General features: G+C 40.4%; 3 protein-coding genes across 5 annotated transcripts; 1 reads left to right on the top strand and 2 right to left on the bottom strand.

Annotated features, from left to right (window-relative positions):
- Positions 1–6,110: 6,110 nt before the first annotated feature.
- On the bottom strand, positions 6,111–10,077 carry LOC135605366 (putative disease resistance protein RGA3). Of its 2 annotated transcripts, none has more exons than XM_065095370.1 (2): positions 9,938–10,077; positions 6,111–9,411 (listed from the first exon to the last, which is right to left on the bottom strand). In XM_065095370.1, exon 2 carries the CDS (start codon positions 9,398–9,400, stop codon positions 6,266–6,268), a length of 3,135 nt encoding a protein of 1,044 aa, XP_064951442.1. In that variant the 5' UTR covers positions 9,401–9,411; positions 9,938–10,077; the 3' UTR covers positions 6,111–6,265. The 2 variants fall into 2 exon arrangements, with proteins under 2 accessions (XP_064951442.1, XP_064951443.1); XM_065095371.1 differs by lacking the exon at positions 9,938–10,077 and having other exon boundaries at positions 6,111–9,068; positions 9,145–9,346.
- Positions 9,864–15,901, bottom strand: LOC103971229 (NADH dehydrogenase [ubiquinone] 1 beta subcomplex subunit 2). Of its 2 annotated transcripts, XR_670682.3 has the most exons (5): positions 15,622–15,901; positions 10,995–11,040; positions 10,842–10,904; positions 10,210–10,282; positions 9,864–10,106 (listed from the first exon to the last, which is right to left on the bottom strand). XR_670682.3 is itself a non-coding variant. In XM_009385199.3 (4 exons), the coding sequence occupies exons 1-4, from the start codon at positions 15,729–15,731 to the stop codon at positions 10,271–10,273; spliced, it is 231 nt and encodes a 76-aa protein (XP_009383474.2). In that variant the 5' UTR covers positions 15,732–15,897; the 3' UTR covers positions 9,864–10,270. The 2 variants fall into 2 exon arrangements, 1 of the variants encoding a protein (XP_009383474.2); XM_009385199.3 differs by having other exon boundaries at positions 9,864–10,282; positions 15,622–15,897.
- Positions 15,902–17,192: 1,291 nt separating this feature from the next.
- LOC135604936 (auxin-responsive protein SAUR64-like) lies at positions 17,193–17,838 on the top strand. Its single transcript, XM_065094587.1, has one exon. It carries the CDS (start codon positions 17,259–17,261, stop codon positions 17,694–17,696), a length of 438 nt encoding a protein of 145 aa, XP_064950659.1. The 5' UTR covers positions 17,193–17,258; the 3' UTR covers positions 17,697–17,838.
- The last annotated feature ends 2,869 nt before the right edge of the window (positions 17,839–20,707 follow it).

The raw sequence follows: 20,707 nt of genomic DNA, 5'->3' as shown, positions 1-20,707 counted from the left end.
CGAGCATCCGACCCGGCCTGTGTGCAGGTACTCGACCGCCGTTGAATCAATTTGGCGTTGCAGAACTTTCCAGCCAGATCCCCTGCATCAGCCACCGCAACATCCCAAGGGGAGCCACGTCTGATCCCAGCCATTTGGAGCCCGGAACCAGCCGCGTCGACCCCGAGGTCACGGCTAAAAAAGTTACTTACCGTAACAATATCGATTATGATATCAGATACAAGATACATTATTAGTTAATTATCTGATAAGTCATCGTTGTAAAAGAAAGAGGAGAAAGATAATATTCCATCTTGTCATTTATGATGAGAAAGATAATTGTAAACTTTTTTTTATCATTTATGACCGGAAAGATAATGCTTCCTTCTTATCTTTTACGATTAGGTATAAATGTTTATCTTTAACATAGAGAAAGAGAACCATTTGCATCGGCCCTCGCATGCTTTGGGTTATTAACTTGGGCTTCGGAGGGATCGAGTTGAGAAACCCACCCTCCCCCCCCCCCACCCCCGACCTTGGTCTTGGTGTAGTAGCATTTTTGGAGCTCGTATTTTTCACTTTAGAGGCACTTCGGACAACCTAGTGCATGTTGGTCCATACTACATCGGGCTTATCAAGACTTCAACGATATTTTCTCATAATATTTTGACACTAAAAGGAGGGTCTGATGCCGTAAGAATATTTACTTACCAATCCTACCTCTGACCTACAATACTTTCACTCGAGGGGCAACAACCTCCCTTTCTGCACGTGGATGCATCCACCTTTATACAAACACTGACACGATACTAATATTCGTTCAATGATCCAAGGGTGACCCTAAGTTCCTTGCTCGTCCCTACTGAAGCGTTCCTCGACCTCACCCAATAGATGTAGATACCAAAGAGCATAATACAAGCTGTTGCTTCGATCTTTCCCCAACTAACCTAACAAGCGATGTCATCACCTTAGTCACGATCAACAATTCAATTGTTGGGAAACTCTAAAGCAACATCATATGCATAACAGAAGAATAGAAAACAAAATTTCTAGATTTTCACAGAAAATAGTTTCTTGTCATCGTGTGAAGATTAGTACGTAAAAACTCGTAAAACCAAAAAAACTGCACGTGTTAAGGGATATGTGTTACTTAAAGAGATCGTATATCCCTAAAATCCTACAGATCTATGGGAGAGAATGAAGGAGGTCAACTGTTCTATTCTTTAGCGGCGATCCACATGGTAGATGCGGTGAAGACGCTCCTCAAATTGCTGTACAAACCTCTTCTTCACGAGCACAACATGATCAAGAAGGGGGTCGACCCTTCTTGCTGTCCACACACCTCAAACAAAGGTTATTGGCTGAGGAGGAAAGGGAGAGAGGAGAATATAATACGGTAGCCAAAAGGGGCCTAGCCTATGCCCCTTTGGTTTCTTTCTATTTATAGAGGTCCTTATCAACTTAACCTTAATGGATCTTATCCTATCGTGTACTAAATCTCCATCCAATTACTCAAGCCTCTTGAATTAGTGGATCTTTACCCAATAATATGTCATTGGTTCTTATTGGATCTTATCAATAAGATCCAATAATTCATATATTTATTGGATATCCAATAAGATAAGAGTTCAAACATATATCTCATATCTGAACCTCTACTCGTCGCAACACCTGTCATATGTGTGTGACCCTCTAAGCCCAATATCAAGCTGACCATAAGTCGTACCTATTATAACTCCTTCCGACTTAGTGAATTAGGATCTTTTATAATAATTTACTCGATTCATCGACTACGAGCATACTAGGCTATATGTCATAATTCTCAAACGATACAGGGGGATCCAATCCATTGACTTGTCTATCCTTAGTTACCATGTATATATAGTCCCTCATTCATCTAATATCCTAAAGATCGTATATCGAGTATGGTGCTGTCAGACCCATATGGAATCTACTTGAGTCTCGCTCTAATTAGATTCACCTGAAGAACTCTTTATCTCTCAATCCGAATGACTCTAGCCAGGTATTTGCTTAAGCAAGAACACATAGGATATTCCTCTCATGACACCGAGAGTAATTGATCCTCTATCAATACTCAATTGTCATCGTAAGATTGACTACCACTTACGATAACCGGTTGTGCTAGATTTGGAACTTCCATACATAGAAGTCCGGTATCAAAGAGTAGAGTACTCATATAGGACATCCTTTGTGTCTCAGGTTTAAGGACTAAACATACAATTGGGATCACGAAATTATTGTTTAACAATGAGCATCTTAACTATCCAGCATTCTGTGAGCGAATCAATCAGTGAACTCATTCTCTAATGAGCACCTGTACTATATTCTTAGTGTCTCCACACGAGTAGCTATGATACTAGCTGCCTCCATCATATGGATAAGTATATAGCACACCAGTTCATCTGGTTATCTCGATATCCCTCTCGAGTAACTTACAATCAGAATTATTTAGGGTATGCATAACGGTGAATCAGTCTCATTATCATGATCTCACTACAATCCGATTCTCATTGCATAGATCCATGAATATCATAATATATGCAACATGTAATATAAAGTGAGAAAATATCAATAATAATAATAAGTAAAAAGACTGTGTAGCGTGTCATACATATCATCACTCATGCGATTGGCTTATAGGGCACCTATGACTAGCATACTCATGTCTATAGTGGATCACAATCATAAGACTACAGAGGATTAAAAAGAGGGATGAGGTAAAATATGTTCGAAGCGCATAAGTCGAGAAAGCATGACCCGTATGAAGAGAAATATATCATGATGGAGGCATAAGATAAAAATATGCCTGATGTACTTGAGTTAAGAAAACCTAACCCGTGTGAAGAGAAATCTGCCATGACGAAGGCACAAGATAAAATGTGTCTGAAGTGCATGAGTCGAAAAACCCGACCCACCTGAAGAGAAATTTGTTACAGTGGAGGCATAAGGTAAAATGTGTCAAAGGCACATGAGTCGAGAAAACCTAACCCGCGTGAAGAAAAATATATTACGATGGAGGCATAAAGTAAAATATATATGAATCGCATATCAAGAAAACCCAACCCGCGTGAAGAGAAATCTGTCACAATGAAGGCATAAGGTAAAATGTGTTTGAGGCATGTGAATTAAGAAAACTTAACCTACGTGAAGAGAAATATGTTACAATGAAGGCATAAGGTAAAATATATTTGAAGCATGTGAGTTAAGAAAGCCCGACTCACATGAAAAAAAATCTATCATGGTGGAGACACAAAGTAAATGTGCTAGAGGCGTGTGAGTTAAGAAAATCTGACTCATGTGGAGAGAAATATGTCACAGTGGAGACAAGGTAAAATATACTCGAAATGCATGAGTTGGGAAAACCTGACCTACGTGACGAGAAATCTGCCACTATAAAGGCATAAAATAAAATATGCTTAAGGCGCATAAGTCAAGAAAACTCAACCCATGTGAAGAGAAATCCGCTACAACGGAGGCATAAGGTAAAATGTGCTCGAAGTGTGTGAGTCAAAAAAACCTGACCCGCATAAAGAGAAATCTATCATGATAGAGGCAAAAAGGTAAAATGTGCTCGAGATGCATGAGTCGAGAAAACTCGACCCGCGTGAAGAGAAATCCACCACAACAGAGGCACAAGATAAAATATGTCGAAGTGCATGAGTCAAGAAAACCTGACCCACGTGAAGAGAAATCTATCACAACGGAGGTATAAGATAAAATATGCTCGAGATGCATGAGTCAAGAAAACCTAACCCGTGTGAAGAGAAATCTATCACAACGAAGGTACAAAGTAAAATATGCATGAGGTGCGTAGGTCGAGAAAACCTAACCTGCATGACAAGAAATTTGCTATGACAAGAAATATGCTATGACAAAAGTATAAGACCAAATGTACCCAAGGTACTTGAGTCAGAAAAACCTAACCCACGAGAGAAAATCCTAAATGTTATACTTCAAGCCCCTCTCGCAAGAGCTTTGAAGCATGCCTTTGGGATGAGGGACAAATGATCGGGGATATATTATCGGCTAATCATTCGATATGTCATCGCCACATGACGATTAAAAAAGGAGAAGATGAAGCTTCCTTCTTGTTATTTATGATTAGGAAGACAATCATAAACTTCGTTCTTATCATTTATGATAAGAAAGGCAATCGCAAGCTTCCTTCTTATTATTTATAATCAGAAAGGCAATCTCAGGTTTTATTCTTGCTCTCTACGATTATGTATACAAACTCACCTTTAACATAGAGAAATGAGAATTCACATCGGCACTCACATATCTCAGGCTATTAACTTAAATATCGGAAGGACTAGATCGGGAAACCTCTCCCAACTGATTTAGGTGGCATCTTAGGAGCTTATCATTTTTATCTCGAAGGCACTTTAGACAATCTTGCATATATGAGTTCCGACCAAATCGGGATGATCAAGACATGAATAACATTTTCTCTTAATTTTAGTTCAGGTGCTAATGTTGTATATGGGCAAAAGAAATAATAATGACCACTTTAGTTGTAAGAAGCGAGTGACTCTAATAGCCTCTACCTGATCAACAAACATATCCGAGCCTCACTACGAACGAAATGCGTCAATGCTGAAAAGGGCTTTTAGTCACGAAATGGACCCCTTTTCTCTATAGCATTGTTTCTAGTATCTTTACGAATTTACTTAAGATTATTATTCTAAAATATATTTTCCTATAGTATCTTCTTCAAAAAAAGAAAAATTATGTGTTGGTCATTGGCATAACATTTTCCTCTCTGATTATGCATTCTTAGTGAGGGAATGATGTGCAGAACTAATTAAAATTTACTGACATATATCCATTTTGGCTGACTCACTATAACATTACTATCTCAGTGTATCCTTGAGACATCTCAAGATGTACCATATTGATTCGACAAAATCGAGGTTATACCTTTTTGACCCACACTAGTTCTATGCAATTATATAACCACGCCAATCTAACCTTTAAAGCATTAGAAGAAACTAATAATTAATTTTCCATTATAGGTCCACTCCGTTATTGTAACAATCTAAGTTTTAGACGAGACACATTAATATCACACATCTTTTAAGGGTCCTTTTTAATCCTTTGCCATAATTCCTTAGTTTATTGGCTATAATCATCATTGTATAAGAAGTTCATATTTTAATCTTCTCCTTTTTTTTTTCTCCTTAGATAATTCTGAACCACAAAAGACTTTTACATCATTTTCATCCCCTCCTCCTAAGGTAAACCATGACAAAAAGAAAATAACACATAAATAATATAAACTTTGAGAACTTTTGTCATGACCCGAGTTTGGTAGACTAGTTAGTCCATCAGACCTAAATCACTGATCAAAATATTTAAGTTAATAATAATAATAATACACTTATTAGACTCTTATAAATCATTATTAATCTTATCCACTTTCGATGTGGGACTTCATCGTCAAAATCAATATAGCCTAAATCAAACACTAGTATCGTGTATGCTTGAGGTATAGTTTAGTGGTGGTTCCATACAAGCTCTCTCACCATTACCTAAATACTAGATCGATTATGATACCAAATATCACGACTCAAGCCTGATAGACTAATTGACTTATCTATTTCGTCTAACCTAAACTAAAATATTTAATCTGATATTAATATTAGTCTACCTAAATTAAAAATAATAATAATACACTTATTACACTCATCAATCCCTTATAAATTAATATTAATATTAATATTATTCATTTTTAACATGAAATTAATCATGATGTTATACTCTTAATATCTCTAGCCTCTTTTTTGCACTTCAATTTTATAAGATGTATATAGGAAGATTGGCTGCATTAGAAATAAGATTATAACTGATCTTTTGATTTTTGCTCTAGAAAGTAATAATGTTGCTAGAGCTATGTGATAGTCACTTATCGACCAAGAACTTAACACGATGCACTACAATTGAACGAAAAAATGGTTTAATCTCAACCGTTAATCAACAGTAGACGAGTACAACACAAAGGACCTTCTTCTCCGCCGACGAAGAGGTACTGGTCGGAACAGCGAATGCTTAGGCTATCCAAGCCCGAGGGTGGTGTCAACAAGGAGGTCGGCGGCAACGAGAGGAGCGTGGAGAGACGATGGTGTCACTTGCACCAGTCATATTAGCACAGATCCGACAGAAATGGCAGATTCAACGCCAAGAACTCAAAGCACATGCAGCAAACGCTACACACCAAAAGGAAGAACAGACAAGAAGACTAACAGGAACGACGACGAGGCTTCTCTCATGCTAATCCTGCATTTGTACTATACAGCTGAGGATCCTTCGTGTACCATATGAATCTGCTGCCATCTTTGGTACGGATTCTGACATCTGGGATCTGCTGCACAACATCCCAATTCGCCTCGTTCCGGCGGCAACTCTCCAGCAGCGGTAAGCTGCACTGCAACTCAAATTTCTTGAAACTCGCACCTTCGCTCCGGTGCTGCTCCATCAGCAGCGGCAACCACCGGGGAAGATGCACCGTTGATGGCGAGCATTCGAGGACCAGGTGCTGCAGCGAGTCGAGATTCTCCACACACACCATCTGCGGGCAGTCGCTGATGGCCAGATACCTCAGCGAAGGAAGGTCGGATATCCTTTGCAAGCCTTGATTACTATTGACATGGAGCTCATCCAAGAAGGCCAGGTTCATGATCTCCGTCAATCTGTGATTACTCCGAATCTTAAGCAACTTCAATCTCGAGGCACGACGTAGGCCTCCTGGAACAGCTGTCAGCTTTGGACAGTCGATGAGATAACACTTCTGTAGATTAGGCAGCAGTTGAAGTCTTTCTCGAATACTGTCTTCCTCTGTCATGCATGATGACCATTGTTCCCAGTTGCGCATGTCAACGAACCGCATCACCTCCAATTTGGGGAACGCGGCAGCTCCTGGAGGAATATGGCCGAGGATTTCAGGCCCAATGGCCACAACCGCATCTGCCTCCCTAATGGAAAGGAATTTTAGCTTCGGCAGCCGGCCCAGAGGAGGAAGCTCTGCACATGAAGGGAAGTGACTGAGCATCAAATATGACAGGTTAGGGAAAGAAGCATCCACGGAGGCTGAACGAAACCAGATCGGGAACCGCTGATATGGGAACTCCTTAATGTTCAACTCGCGTACGCTGGGTGGAGGGCACAGCGAGTCGCACGTCTCCTCTGCTCTCTGCATCTGCTCCCGCCACACTGGTGCTTGATTGTCCCATGACAGAAGCAAACGCTTGAGGAAGGGCTTGTTCGCGAGCACTTCGCCTCCTCCTCCAACTGCCCTCTCCAAGTTGTGTATCCTCACATATCTCAACTTGGATAGACATCGCAGCTCCTCCAACTGGCACCCCTCGTCAGGTCCGGTCGCGTACTCGCCACAGCCGATGATTAGTCCTCCGAGAGTGATGAGGTTCTCCAATTTGCTTATCCCTTTCGGCAGATGGGTGAGGGGTGTACGCTTGAGCCGAAGACATCTCAGACTGCGCAGCATCATGATGGACTTGGGAAGTTGATCCAAGCATTTGCACTCGGCGATGTTCAGGGTTTGCAGGTTTGCAAGGCTTCCAATGGATTCTGGTATCCTTCGTATGTTGGTTCGATCAAGATCCAAGTACCTCAGATGCAACAGCTTGCCGATGGAATCCGGAAGGCCCTCGATGCATGAATCGGACACGTGCAAGACTCGTAGATGCTCTAACCTTACAAGTACATCATTGACCATCCTGGTCTTGGGAGAGTCGTGGAGAATTAAGGTCCTCAAGCAGTTCTGCTTCAGTATCACTTCAGGAAGTTGTAATCTTTCGCCGATGTTAACCATCGACAGCCGACGGACCTTTGTCAGAGGGCTCGTATGCAACCTGGCACCATCGTTGAACAAAATGCCCTCTCCTTCCATCAAAAAGTGAGCGAGGGACCTCAGGAGATCATGCATCGTGCACCGGTCCCCATCCATACTTCTCGGATCTGGTTGTAGAAGGTTCCTGGAGATCAGCTCCCAGTAGTAGTCCTCGGCTATATCCTCCATTAATCTTTCTCCATCATCTGCTCCAATGAATCCTTCGGCCACCCAAGCCCGAGCAAGATCGTGACAACTAATGCTGTAGGGTATGTACAAAGAACAGTAAAGGAAGCATGGTTTGAGATGAGACGGTAGGTCGGCGTAGCTCAAGTGCAAAGCCGCCGGTAGCTCCTCCTTGTCGATCTGGTTCATATGCCACGAGTCACTTCTGAGAACCGCTTCCCACGCTTCCTTGCTCGCCTCTGCCTTTCTAAGAACCCCTGCGATAACTTTGATTGCAAGAGGAAGCCCGTCGCATCTTTTGACGATCTCAACCCCAATCTCTTTCAACGTAGAGATCTCATCCTCCGTACCAACTCCGAGAGCCATCTTTCGGAGCAGTTCCCAGCCACTCTCTTCGTCCATTTGCTCAACATGGTGGATGCAAGCATTCATGCTTCTGGCGATGCCGGCATCTCTGGTGGTAACCACGATCTTGCTGCTACCTTCTCCATTCATTACAGGTTTCCTGAGTAAATTCTCCCACACATCTGAACACCATACGTCATCCAGTACTATAAGGGAGTTTGTCGACAGGAGAGAGACTACTCGAGTCTGAAGTGTCGCTGCGGATTCAAAACCATCAGTGTCCCCTCCTGCACATCTAATTACCTCTTTCAGCAACTGGTTCTCCGAGTAATTGTTGGAGACATACAACCAAATTCGTATGGGGAAGTTCTCCTTTATCCATTCATCATTGTATATCTTCCGTGCCAGAGTGGTCTTGCCAATCCCACCCATACCGACAATCCCGAATACCCGATACTTTTGTTTGTCGTTCTCCAGTATCAACTTGATTAGATTTCGGGCATCATCTTCCACCCGTGTCCCTACGACGTCAGTCTTAACCTCTAGGAAAGACGTTTCTCGGGAGCTTGCTCTATGTTCTTGGGGAACTTGCTCTAGTCTCGGAAGAATTGACCTGTCCTCCTTGATCTGCTTCAGTCTGCTATTGAGCCCTTGGATCTTGCTACTGATTTGATGGCGAAGCTTCACGCATCTGAAGTAAGAAGAAGGGGAAGCGAAGGAGAAGCTTATAGCTGAAGCCAGAGGCTGGCCTTCCAACAGCCTCTCACCTTTGACTATGCAGAGGTCGATGATGTCGTCGGCGTCGTACATGACGTCCTTCAGCTCTCTCACCCATCTGCCGATGTCGGAGTCCGTGAGCCTCTTCCGTTCTGCGGATTCCAGGAAACCGCCGATCCTCTCCAGCGTCTCTTGCAACTTCTGGAGCTCGTCCCCCACCTGTAGCACCTTGCAGATCTCGCCCTCGATTAAGTTTGCCAGCTTCGGTAGGTAGTTCGATAGGAAGAAATCCAGAATCATCGCCATTTTTTCAGACACTGAGAGAAGATGATACAGCACTCGAGATTAGTTGACGAATTCGGCAAGAGAAGATATGATTCTATAGTTATACTAGTTGAGTTATGTGTAACGCACGTGCACCGTTCTTAATAAAATAGATAGCACACAAATTCGGAAATATTTTTCTTCATTTAAGAACCATGAAATACCATATATATATATATATATATATATATATATATATATATATATATATATATATATATATATATATATATATATATATATATTTGATGCATCAGGACTAAAGAAAAAAAGTTTCCAGGTAAAACTAATTCTATCGGCATTAAAGAACACAGTGATAAAGAGCTTTAGAGACATTTTTATTCAAAAGGCTAGTGTTGCTTTTCGGCGAATCTTGTTCCCTCGTCATCTTGATCAACCAAAGACGAACTAGAAGCTAACAGAGAATGATATAATGAGCAATAAATAGCGACAAAACATGTGATGATTGTTTGGCAAAGCCAAAAAGTTAGGCAGACATAGATGATAGTGAGAGCTCACCACAATAATAAAGTGATCCAATTATTCTGACTCTTTAAACGAGCGGTTCCTAGTGTATGGCAATGGATGCTCACTTTAACTTTGGGGAATGGCCATTGCTTCCTTTTGCCACAAGAAGGGATGACTCTTTAAATGAGTTGTCAAACTCATTTAATATATCAGAATCAACCTGTCACATATAAAGAAGATAATAAAATCAAATGAAATGAGTTGTCAGTAAACAGGAGACAAAGACGACCATCTTTATCTCAGATCCATATCTCACACCCAACTTTATTCGGCAAGCACTCCAGTGAAACAAGCTGGACTCCCTCTGTAGCCTCAATGAGGACCCTAGTGAGACGCCTGCGTGACATGGAAGTTGAAATGCCAACTTTATTAATCAAGAACTTCAATTTATCTGTGCAAAACCAGTAGCATGCGTGTTCTTAGCAGGAGTAGACCGGTTAGATGATGAAATATCACTGGCATCTTACAACAACTGAGAGTGTAACGGTAAGCACATCACCCTTGCATCGACTGAAATCATGCACAGGATCTCCCTTTTAATCTCTCATAACTAAAATTGATAGTGATGTGATACTAGATTTTCTAAACAAGGTACGCTGGAAATAGCCCAGAAAAACCTAGCAATTAACTGGCCCAAGCCAAACACAATACATGCACAAAGTTATTAAGAGGTTTTCTTCTTTACTAGAGGTGATAAGGCAACTGAAGTTAGGAAAACAATACGAAAAAACAGAAATATGTATGGTTCTTAATGCTCATATGTCAACGTATTCTAAGTCAAGCAGAAAGAAGACACGTAATTTTCACACATGTAAAAGCACAAACAAAATTACGAAATATTTCCATGTCTATGGAGGCATCCGATGAACTCAAGGCATAAGTTGCACTGTCGTACCTCATGTTCATGCCCATGGTCATGAGAGTGGTCACCATGTCCTTCCCAAGGATGATGCCAACCCTATGAACAAAGTTATGGTATCATAATTTTATATTAAAATTATTAAATGGCAAGGAGTCGGATGTAGTTATATTCCAAAAGAGAAATTACCAATACTACTGGACCATCTTGCTTAGCCCTGTAAAGTACCCAAAACCTGCAAAAGGAAATATCTGCAACTGGGTTACATTGTTTCTATGCTAATTACTACACTTCAAGAATAACTAGTTCTTTCAACTCAATGGCATCTACAAGTCATATGCAAGCTGTCGACACTTGCTATGTCCCAGAAAATCAGATGCCAACATTGTAGTCAAAGCCGGTGGAGACAACTTTATGCACCAGAGCCTTTGCACATCTTCCATCACACTCAAGGGCGAAAATGAAAATTGCATTCAGAAGAAGATACATCATCAAAAAGGTAATTTTCAATTCTAGAAGTCCAAACCTGACCAATTCTCCATACCATACAAGTCTAACAATCGGGAAACTTGTAATAGAAAGGATCGAAATCTTTGAAAGGCAAGTTTCCCGATCATTTCTCCTGTTATTGTTCTAATCTTTCCTATTGCAAGTTTCCCGATCGTTTCTCCTGCAAGTGTTATCTTTTCTATTGCAAGTGTTTCGATCCTTTCTATTGCAAATATTTCGATCCTTTCTATTGCAAGTTTCCCGATCGTTTCTCCTGTTATTGTTCTAATCTTTCCTATTGCAAGTGTCCTGATCTTTCCTTACTGAATTTTTATCTCTACATTTGCTTTGAATATGAGGAACATTGAATTGTTCTAGCCTTGTATTTGATATATCTCCTGTTTAGATGTAATGATTCGAATGTGTGCAACTCCTGAAATTCTGACCTTTCTACCTTTGTATGGTTATAACTTCATGTATTGATCTCTGATTTGGACAAAAATTATATGATCAGAATATAGACTCATAAACATTTCTTTTGATAGCTTTCTTGAGTATATTGGAGCACGATTGATAGTTTGAATCATTTGTTCAATATGCCTCTTGAATTCTGCCAGAAATCGAGCTTTGGTCGATTTCGCATATTCTGGTTTCATTCCTTTGGAAATTGATATCCTTTAGCTTTCTTATTCAATTGAGCTTTATATTACTGCTTTGAAATCTTGTATGCTCTTGTCCTACATGTATTTGGATACCTAAATCTGTTATGTAAACTTCATGTTTGTATCGTAATGTTTTATAAAGGCACATGTACATTTCGTTGTTCCGCATGTGCTTCCGATATGTCCCAATTTATTGTTCACAATACCCTTTTGTATTCTGGTGTTTGTGGGATTATTTGGACCTTTGCCAGAAATGATAAAGGGTATGTGCTTAGAGCCTGCGATGCTCTAGATTATGTTTGGTGGCCATTCAGAAATGGATGGACCATATTATGTTTGGAATCCCACTTCACCATCTATCTGTTTGATATGAAATTCAGAGCCGACCTAGCACTTGGGCAGGGTGAGAGGGCTCGAGTAGGAAAGGGCTACCCGTGGATGGAGTCGAGAACTCATCATGGCGTGGAAACACCACTGAGTTAAACCTCACATGCACTATGCTAGGGTACGACGTCTGAGCTTCTGTTTCGTATTCGTTCTTTGATATGCTCCGAAATGTTTCATCTGTTATTGTTATGCTTCGAAATGTTCCATACGCCGTTGATATGCTCCGGAACATTTCATACGCCTTCGATGATCTCTGAAACGTTTCATTTGTTATTGATATGCTCCGAAACATTTCATTCGTTGTTGATATACTCCGAAATGTTTCATCTGTTATTGGCATGCTTCGAAATGTTCCATATGTCGTTGATATGCTCCGGAACATTTCCTACGCTATTTATATGCTCCAATTACTCTGTGCCTCATTTGCTATGAACTGATATGTTCTGAAATGTCCTATTTGCAATTGATATGCTTCGGAACATCTCGTACACTATTGATATGCTCCAATTACTCTATGCTACATTGGTTATGAACCAAATATGTTTTGAATGACATGACACATATGATTTTGCATCTAATGAGATGGTATCCTTGAGAATTCTTGTATTCTGCCTTGCATTATGATATCTTACTTGTTTGAAATCGTTCCTTTTGTTCTGAATATGCTTTGTCACTTGCTGAGCTGTTTTTAGCTCACTCCGTTGTTATATAAATCTTTCAGGTCAGCTTGTCACTCTTTGAGATGTTTAAATTGGGCTGAGGCAGTGGAGAGCTATTCAGAATTATGGGCAAGTCTTGTTGGTTATTATGTTATTGTTGTATAAGCATATTTTGTATGAAATGAAATGTTGTCGATGAATCGAAATGGATATACTATGTAAACGTGTTAGAAGATCTCTCTTATTTGGAATTTCGGAATGTTAAGTCTAATTTATGATGATATGCACTTGTGGTGAATAGTTGGAGTTCTGATTGTATAATTTATTTAGCTTGTGGATTTATAAATGTTGTTCATGTTTGTCAAGTTGGCTTGGGTTGCCATAAATATGAATTATCGAGTGATGTGATATATGATTATAAACTGCACGGGTTTTATATATGTGAATTTGATAGAATGTTTTTCAGTGTCCTCAAATGTGTGTTTGGATCCTGGATGGATTTGTGTTGAAAATTTTAATATCATGGATATTTGAGGGGGCGTGACAGAGGTGGCACTTAACATAGTTAATTTAAACAGATAATGAAGGATATGAAAACATTTATCAACCAAAAAGAGGACCTATTTATTCTTAGACTTAAATCATACAAAAAAAATGTGATTGAGTTGAAAATGATTAATTATTTGTAGTGACGCGAATGGTAACAATGTCTTCGCATCAATTAGAAAAGACATGAATAAACATGTATAATCTTGTATCAGGAAAACAGTAGATACACATCCAAACATGTATAATCTTGTATCAGAATATCAAATTCATATCCAAATGATAATGCCAGACCGATGGCACGAGGACCATCTAAAGAAGAAAAGATAACAACAGACACTACTCACACACGGCACAAGAATATTCTCCAATATATATTTCACTGTCACTTTTGGATCTTAAAGATAAATTACATACAACTGCCGCACAGGTGCATTACTTCCCATATATCTTTATTTCTTGCTCAAAGATTGACCAGAAATTGATGCACCATAATAGACACCTTAATTCATATCTCCATTGTTATGATATTACATTGTTGATTAATCAAATAAATGACACTTTCTATTTCTTTCACAGAGAGATATTTCCATATAAAAGTTTGGATTGTTACCTAAAGCATATTTTTCAGCAATGTTTGACAATTTATCTGTTATTCTAAATCAATGTTTTGTGAAGGCACAATCCCACTGTGGTATCGTATCTAGCTTTTAAGATTTTCTATCAATATATATACATTGAGTGGTTTCTATCCCAAGTCCTGACATCATGCTTCAAGGGCACAACATATTCTTGCAATCATCAGCAGTAGTTTCGTAAGTCACAGAAAGCAAGAGAGAGAGAGAGAGAGAGAGAGAGAGAGAGAGAGAGAGATTTATAGTAGTTTCTTAAGTCACAGAAAACCTTTTGCCAATAGAGACACACAAAACTGAAAAATGAAATTTGGTATGAGAGTAAGGGAATGGAGTAATTTCTGGGATAAATTAATTTTCAGCTACAGGCCCTTTGTGCTTCAAGACAGTAACCAACTGATTAGGAGAATATTTCCTATTATGAACCGCATCCAGTTTGATGCACTGGATCCATATTTGTCAGAATTTAATTTTGACCAATTTCCCAACCTCTTGTCAAAATCAATCAAAATCGAGAAAGAATCAACCAACTTTAATTGGTGTGCAGGTTCTTGCCAACCCACGATCTAGGAAGGGTTAGTGCACACTATTTTATACTTGCATGAATCTTTTGCATAACATATATAATAGTCATTTGCTAAATTATATGTTTAAATGAGGCAGTCAATATTTATTTTATTAAAATAAAAAACTTTTTGCTAAATATAGCATAGACATCTCCCTGATATAATATTCCAATTCATACTGGAAGGAAGCTATTATTGAGAAATGTAAACAAGTCAGATAGCTGATAAAGATGGTTTTGGTGAGCACGAAAAAAAGAGAATCAGTTAAAGCTTGCAGTTTGCTTCCAATTGAGAAATGATCTTTGCAAGTGTTTCTGGACTTGACAAATCAATAATCAGACGACTGGTTACAGAATAAGCATCATCTGGCGACAACTTCCCATACTCAGTCAAATATGTGACAGATGGAATGCCACAAAGAACAATAGAACCAATCAAATGGTCTTCAGCAATAGATCAATATGAACTATCCAAATAAATAACTTATTAAAGTTTCTTATGATTTCTGACTCTCCTAAAGACACAAATGATAACAGTACTAGTGTTACCAGGGGATGCGTCCAAGTCGCAAAGAGAGCTTAGATTAGCACTGTATATGCGAGATATTGGTGGTTAGTGTATACGATGCATATACCAAGATCAAGAAAGTCGAGATCGAGATTACAGGTTCTAAAATACGGTCCAAGGACCACGATGACAAATAGATCAGGGATTAGGATAACCCCAAAAGTGGGAGAATTAGGATTTTCTCACGAATTCATCATCTAATAGTACCAGATCACATCACCAAAATCGACACCACGTATCACATCACAATTAAAGGAAAGAGGGATGCAGAGGGTTAGGGTTCGCGGCTGGGGGGAAGATGAAGTTACCACATGATGGCGCAGAGGCCCTTCCCGGTCACGACGTGCCACCGCTTGGGGTGGTGGATGGTGAAGCCCTTGTACGTCGTGCTCTCACCGTGCCCTCCGCCGCCGCCCATACTCCCTTCTCCCTCGATGCGGTCGACCAACCGATGTCTGTCTGGATTTCAGTCCACACCAAAGACCGGCGACGCTATGAGCAGGAACGTTACCGGGTCGGACTCGGATTGCATCCACATGGACCCGGAACTGATAGTTATACAGATCCAAATGAGGATTCACATCCAACATTTTGGGTCGGATATCGGATTCTCACACCCGATATATAGGATCTATGATACGTATCCAGGAACTCTTGCAGTTCAGATTCGTCCACCTAAAAAGCCTTCATGAAATAGTTCGTGGATAGATTGCATCCATAGACGCATGTTTGCCCCTTCCCAAACATGTAGGTAAAGTAAAAAGCACCAGATGCCAAAGTAAGTTGGAACAGCAAACAACAAGCTTGCCCTCCTTGTCTGAAGAAACTGTCCATTGGTACAAGTGGGTCTTTCTCAAGCCCCGGTTCCATGTGACATCACAATTCTCTCTCTCTCTCTCTCTCTCTCTCTCTCTCTCTCTCATGGATGGCAAGAGTCTTCGGTGAGTTGTATCGAACTGCATTCCAGAAAGATCTTCAAAAATATAGAAAAAAGAAGTGCAAGTTGGAAGCAGACAGAATATCAAACGTTGCATGGCATGTACGATAGCATGTCACAGAAAGATAGCCACAAGCCACAATAGGATGATAACTGTTCAGATAAGCATCACTATCAATGAGGCATGGATCCAACCAGTTCAACAAGGGTTACTCTCAGATCGTTTTCAGGTCTCCCTACCACATGACTCTGCCTCTCACCAAACGATACCGAAGAAAGATACAGATTCACCATGGTTTTTCTTTCCTTCTGATACTAGACAATGATGCTTGTCAACAATGATTGCCATGCATGATCCACCAAGAAAGAAGAAACTCCAAGTTAGAGGGACATTATCACATGCACTTAGCTTTTAGAAAACATTAGCATATTCGTACATCAACATCTTTGTAATTGTGGCACTCATGAGCAGCAACTCGTGTTATGTCCCAAAATAATAATAATAATAATAAAATATAAGTAGTGAAGACGAAATTTAGTTATCTTACGATATATTGTCAAAAATTTTACCAATTAAACTATATGATGTCTTACATATAATGTCTTGCATTATACAATGAACAAGAGCATCTAGGCTAATCCTATCATGCTTCATCTCAAGAGCACCTGCCTATTTGGTAAGCTTGTCATGCTTCATATCTTATATAAAAGGACAAAATGATATTGGCCCAGCTACCATGTGGCTGTTTCCGTGTTGTCTTCCCCACCTCAAGAGGCGAGTCTTCGCCAAAATCCAGACATGCAACTACAAGGGCAGCTAGCTTATCCAATCAGCACATGGTTTTGGTCCATGACTCCACTGCCACATGGAATGTCCTTTCTTGCTCATCTATCTATATATGTACTGCTCGATCCGTCCTATTTCTTTGTGCCTCACAACCCTCACCAACCCTGTTCTCCTACATCTTGTGCCTCGAAGCATTCTTGTAGCCTTCACAAACAGCAGCCATGCTGAACCCAAAGAAGCTCATCAAGATGGTGAGGAAGTGGCAGAAGGTGTCTGCCTTGGGTAGGAGAAGAATCATGTCGAAGAATTCAGATACTAGTGCTACAGCAGACTCACCCAGTTCTCTGGTTGCAAGCAAAGGCCATGTGTTCATGTACACCACCGACGGCAAGCGCTTCATGGTGCCCTTGAAGTATCTAACCAGCAGCATCTTCCGGGAGCTCCTGAGGTTGTCCGAGGAAGAATTCGGTTTGCCGACCGATGGGCCGATAACGCTGCCGTGCGAAGCCGCCTGCATGGACTACATCATCTCCTTGCTTCACAGCCGAGTCCCAAGGGAGGTGGAGAGAGCTGTGCTTGCCTCCATCGCCAGTAGTCGGTGCACCACAGCTTTAGCTCCAGAGGGGCTCAACCAGCAGCTGGTCCTCTATGGCTTCTGAAAGAGTCACTTCCAAGTAGGATCTGTACATTGTATTCTCACCCTCGAAATTTTGATCCTAATAATATTAGCGATCAAGTCTAACTTCGGGTACTGTAACTTCCGAGCAATAAAGCTGCACAGTATGCGTGAATGATTCATTACGGATTTGCCATGCTCTATAACGCATGAACGATGACTGATACAGCGTGGAGATGATAAACCATTTTTAGGTGCTGATGACCATAATAAATCAATTAGCACGTATAAAATTGTGGATTCAATTCAACCAAATTTCTTACTGCAACTTGCATCATGATCGTGAGGTCTTCAACAAGAAGGTTGATCCCGTTGTGACAGATTTCGATTCATTAGTCAATTTATAACGTAGTAAAGCCCGAATATATGTTAACATATATCGGGATTAACACCGAATCAACCCTTCAGTTTCTCGATTATGAGTAGTAGAGTTTACATCTTTTCCGATGCTACGGGACGATTCACTCATCTGCGTCTATCCATGGCAATATAATTTATTTTTATTTTTGGCTCTAAGATCATATCAAAAATTTTGAAATGGCTAATTTGAATCATTCTAGTTAATGTTAACATATATCATGACAGATATCAATTCAATCCTAAAATTTAAACTTTTAAATTATGAGTTAAATCTAATATATATATATATATATATATATATATAATCCGACTCTTTCAATAATTAATAATATGAGACTATTCTCTCATGATACTTATATAAATATTTCCAACAATTGATTTCTAAAGCACCATACTAGTTCGATCATGTTGGCCTTCAAGTTGACATAACTTTTGGGGCACACGAAAAATGCACGATAAAGATATATTAAGAAGCTTATCTTTTCTTGGTTGCAGGCATAGATACGAATACTTCACCAGCACCCATGTTTTCCTAAATGCTTCTTGGAAGTATTTGCCAATGGAGCTTCCAGAGGAGAATACTATGCCAACAAGTGGTTGAACTGCTTGATCTCATTTCTTATCTGAATAATTCAAAGATTTAGTATCCATAGATCAAACTCATCCTAAAATGTCTTGTAGAAATTAGGAACTTAATACGTTCGTGAAAACGAAACGGAAGCAGTTCTGACGGAAACAGTGGGCACCAGGTGAAGGACAGCCACCAATCGTGTCCGGGCTGCCTGCCGCCTCCTCATATTGGAGCCCCTCGGCCGCGCAAAATGACGAGCGGCGAGCAGGCGACGCACATGAGTTGCTGCAGATAGAAGCTGGACCCGCCGTCACAGAGAAGGGGACCTGGTCACAGAGCTGCTCCGCTTCGCCCACAGTGTGCCCTCCCCAATCCCCCGCTTCTTCCAACGCAGATTCGTACTATTCTCCGTCGCCCTTCGTATTATTAGTACTGTACCGTGAGCTCGATCAATCACTCTCTCTCTCTCTCTCTCTCTCTCTCTCTCTCTCTCCGTCCTAAGCAGTTAATGTTGTGAGGGTCACGATGCCGGTTAACTTTGTTCTATAATCTGTGCCTTGTTATGACTTCACCCACGAGTGAGACAGTGCAGCTCGTTTGTCCGCTCAGAGAAAACTCCTGTAGCATTTGAATCCTCCAACTGCTGACACTAAACAAATTAAAGAGAAATGTTTAGCTACTCTTGGTTTGCTGGCTGTCATTCTTCACTGAAACAAGCTTACACAGTCACGGCAAGTTAAGATATCAAACTGATGATTAGTTCAAGGAGGATGCTCCTTTATGATCTCAGTTTGATCTTAAAAGGGATCAAATACTAGATTGTAAGCTCCTACGTCGTGCTGCTAGTTAGTAGCCCAGCTAATAAGAGAAGCAAACGGAACTTGGAATTTCCATTCTTAAACTTGTCCATTCTCCAGGAGCCAAGGTTACATTCGACGTAAGGTTACATTCGATGTCTAGTTCCTATACAATAGGTCCATATCGAGAAAGAGAATATATTGCTCGATCTCTCTGAAGTTTAAGTCAGTTTTTTTATAATAATGATTAATATCCTAACATATGTCCTGGAGTAACGTTTTATACCTCTCGTCAAAGATTAGTTGTATGCGAGCTTTTAATGACTGTCGACATTCCAAGCGATTGATTCGTCCACTCCGGAAGGCATGAGCCGACTGTTCCGGTTCTATACCATGCAGAGATATCTTATTCGATTTTGTATGCGGTTTCGTATGGTCGGAGCGACGTGATTATTATTATTTTTTTTATTTTTTTAAGATGTGATTAATTGTGTTACTTTTATATATGCATGTTATGTCGATTCGAAGATATCACGTTGGTTCCGAGGTAACTATCTAGAGATGGGAAGACTTATACGGCAAACTCATTATATTATGTTAATCAAACACTTATTCACGTGCAATCGTAGAACAAGTGATGATTACTACAAGTGCTCCAGCAAAATAGTGCTTTTACGTAGCTTCGGTAGGCATTGCTTGTTCCTTACGGCTTCAGAATCGCGAGGGCGTGATCCATGGGATTCCCAGCTTCATGATTGCACCACGCCCTCGTCGTCTCTTTCGGGAAGCACGACTGCACCTCACCGGAGAACGAAACAGCAGCCAACAAGTCCTCACGGGTCGAGTAAAAACCAGAAGCTAACTCTTGCAGCTACTCCTTCGCTCCACCACCTCAACCATCCTTCTCCCTGCAACCCTTTTCCTCGTGGATCGGTCATGAATGGTTCAGCATTAATGGAGTGAGTGAATTCCCTCATTCTGTGCGGAAGATGATGCTACAATGGATCACAGAGAGCATAAACGTACGCTCACTTATGTTCTCCATTTATTTCACTTTCTGAGTGCCATAAAACTCACCCGTCCCATTTCAAGGAGGACGAGGATCATGCACCTTTCTATGGTTCCTTAATAGAAACTGCAAACCATATGTCTACTAATGAAAGTTACAAGAAAATAAAACAAGGAACATTAACTTCAACAGCAACAAGATCAAAAAGCTTTTGGATATGATTGTCCGATTTTTAATACGTAAGGCATTCAAACTCG

Source organism: Musa acuminata, chromosome BXJ2-2, assembly GCF_036884655.1.
Source record: "Musa acuminata AAA Group cultivar baxijiao chromosome BXJ2-2, Cavendish_Baxijiao_AAA, whole genome shotgun sequence".
Lineage (NCBI taxonomy): Eukaryota > Viridiplantae > Streptophyta > Magnoliopsida > Zingiberales > Musaceae > Musa > Musa acuminata.
This window is presented reverse-complemented; position numbering and strand designations above follow the sequence as displayed.